Here is a 3070-nt window from a genome sequence, read left to right on the forward strand (position 1 = left end):
AATTAGGGGAAACTAATGGTGAGTACGTTGGGAAAGTACTGGTAAATTAAGAAAGGGAAAGTTGGAGGAGCAAAGGGAAATTAGAGGGTATTAGTAAATTAGGGGAAATTTATGGAGGGAAATTTGGGGAAGTAATGGGAAATTACGGAAGGGGAAGTAAAGAAAAAATTCAGGAAGGGAAAGTTTGGGGAAGTAATGGGAAATTAATGAAGGTCAAGTTAGGGGAGTAAAGGAGAAATGAAGGAGGGGGAAGTTGGGGTAGTAAGGGGAAATTAAGGGGGAGTTAATAAATTAGGGGAAATTTATGGAGGGAAAGTTGGGGACGTAATGGGAAATAAGGAAGGGGAACTTGGGGAAGTAAGGGGGAAATTAAAGAAGGTGAAGTTGGAGAAAAAAGTGGAAATTAAGGGAGGGTAATTTGGGGAAGGAAGTGGAAATTAAGGGAGAGTAAGTGGAGGAGGTAAGAGGAAATGAGTAGGAGAAGTGGTGGAAAATGAGAGGAGGGTAATCAGAAGAATTTAGAGGTGCGGAACTCGGGATAGTGAGAGGAAGTGAGAAGAGCAGAAAGAGTGAGGGGAAGTGAGAAGAGTAGAAAGAGTGAGGGAAAATGTGATGAGGAAGTAGGAAAATTAGTGGGAAATGACTGGAGAGAAAGTAGGAGAAATGAGGGGAGCAGAACTAGAAGAAGTAAGGCAAAATGTGGAGAGGAGGAAGTTGAGGAAGGGAAAGGAAGCGAAGGTAGAAGTGTGAGGAGAAGTGGTTGGATTTAGGGGAAGTAGGGACAGGAAAAGTACTACAAAGGCTACAAAGGCTACAAAACCTTTTTGCGTAGACGCAAGCAGCCTATTTGACTAATTTTTTGTTTTATAAACTCTAAAATGAGGTGGATTAAAGTGGCATTTTTCTTTAAAAAAAGACTAGTGTACACCAAAAATCCGGGTAATTAACCCCTCGGATTGAAATAAATAACTTTCAACTCACCTTTGTGCTGACTCGATGGAATTTACTGAAATCCCATCTAGGAATCTTGACAACACAGTAATCCAAGCTGGGCTCGAAACAGGCAGTCGTTTTCCCCGTGACTAAATTTTGAATTTCCGGAAGGGAAATCCCGAGGGCCAACTTGGCCGCGACGTAGGCCAGGGGATATCCAGTTGCCTTACTCGCCAATGCCGAACTTCTAGAGAGCCTGGCATTTACTTCAATGATATAGTACTCCTCTGAAAGGGGATTCAATGCATACTGAATATTGCACTCGCCCACAATTCCAAAATGCCGAATCACTTTAAGGGCAGTCGTTCTCAGCATATTGTACTCCCGATTCGAAAGCGTTTGACTCGGTGCAACGACGATCGACTCTCCGGTGTGGATTCCCAGAGGATCAACATTCTCCATGTTGCAGACTGTTATGCAGTTGTCATAGGCATCCCGGACAACCTCATACTCCACCTCCTTCCAGCCTTTCAGCGACTTGTCGATGATCAGTTGGTTCGAGTGTGCAAGGGCTTGTTGAGCAAGAGCTTTGAGCTCCTCCTTACTATTCGCGAATCCCGAGCCAAGTCCTCCCAAAGAAAATGCAGCTCTTGCCATAACTGGATACCCTAGCTTTTCCGCAGCCTCGATAGCCTCGTTTATGTTGTAAACTGCAGCGCTTGGTGCGACCCTTTCGTTGATTTCACAGACCCGGTCGGCAAAAATTTTACGGTCCTCTGTTTCGATCACGGATTCAATGGGCGTGCCCATGATTTTCACGTTGTATTTTTTAAATACTCCGTTTTTCTCAAGATCCACTCCACAGTTGAGGGCTGTCTGCCCTCCGAATGTTAACAGAACTCCGTCGGGTCGTTCGGAGCGTATCACCTGAAGCAAGTTACAAGTTATTAGGGTACCCGGTTTTCCGGATCAAAAATATTATTTTTTCCAACACCTGCATGAAAAGTGAGATTTTGCATGCCTTTAGAGTGAACGCAAAGTAAGTGATTTCAGAGCACTGGGGAAAGAAGAGAGTTGACGCATGCGCAATTGGCTATTTGACCATTTTTCTCCCAAAGGAAGAAATAAAAATGACGTCAGAGGGACTTCATGACATAACCTGAATGAACATATTATACATAGAAAGATTTCTTTTTTGCGATTCACTCTTGTAGGCATAAAAAATTCACACTTCTCTTATAAAGGTGTTGGAAAAAGTATCGTGTGTAACTAGGGAACAAAACGATTTCACTCGTGTGATTGTTGTGCTCGCTTCGCTCGGGCGGCAAACTTCAAACTCGTGGAAATCGCCCTTTTCTCTCCCTTCTCGCACAATATACTATTTCCTGGTTGAATTCTAAGCGTTTATATTAGTAATCTTTCATTGCTAATTACTTTATGTGGTCAACAGGACGTAAAAAGAAACAGTTATTGAGCCCTTATAAGCTCGTCGTGGAAAATTACAGAGAAAGTTGCCAATGGTAGAAAACATATGTAGTTTGGGACAGGCTATTCCCTAGAGCTACGATATAAATTTTGAAAAGATTTAAACGTTTTGTAAGTCCAAGATAGAATATATAATGTAAATTATTGCATGAAACTCTCATAACAGGAGAAATAGGGCGATTTTTGAATAAAATACTAGAATAATAGGGCAATCAATTCTTTCAAATAAAATTAAGGTAGGTATATTATATTCTTAAAATTTCAAGTCGAAATGTATTGCATTTTCAATAAAATAGAGGAATTTCTAACAAAATGATTTTCTACCTAAAAGGTCGATTGTACTTTTTAACCCGAAAAGAAAAATTTGTAACATAGCATTTATTTTTCAAACTAATAGTAGTTTAATTTTAAACCTACGACGATGAATCTTCAACCGAATGACAAAAAAGATCTGCCTTTGTATTTCTGTCAAATTTGTGCACAGACCGTTTAAAATCAAAGAATTGATAACTGTAATTTCGTGATTGTGAATTCTCTTTTGTTAAAGCTCTTTCGGCTTTAACGAACACATTCTCAGCATGTATCTCGCGCTTCGCAGGGGAAAAAGGTATTTACATGAATAGGTACATAAATTGTGTATTATATGTAATGA

General features: G+C 40.3%; 1 protein-coding gene across 1 annotated transcript in view; it reads left to right on the plus strand.

Annotated features, from left to right (window-relative positions):
• LOC117174545 (CAD protein) overlaps positions 1-3070 on the plus strand; it is a 179722-nt gene that overhangs the window by 36104 nt on the left and 140548 nt on the right. The window contains exon 8 of the mRNA XM_033363749.1: positions 1291-1559. Coding sequence (XP_033219640.1) covers positions 1291-1559 — 269 coding nt within the window. The remainder of the gene's footprint in view (positions 1-1290; positions 1560-3070) is intronic.

The sequence above is a fragment of the Belonocnema kinseyi genome, chromosome 6 (assembly GCF_010883055.1).
Source record: "Belonocnema kinseyi isolate 2016_QV_RU_SX_M_011 chromosome 6, B_treatae_v1, whole genome shotgun sequence".
In the NCBI taxonomy this organism is placed as follows: domain Eukaryota; kingdom Metazoa; phylum Arthropoda; class Insecta; order Hymenoptera; family Cynipidae; genus Belonocnema; species Belonocnema kinseyi.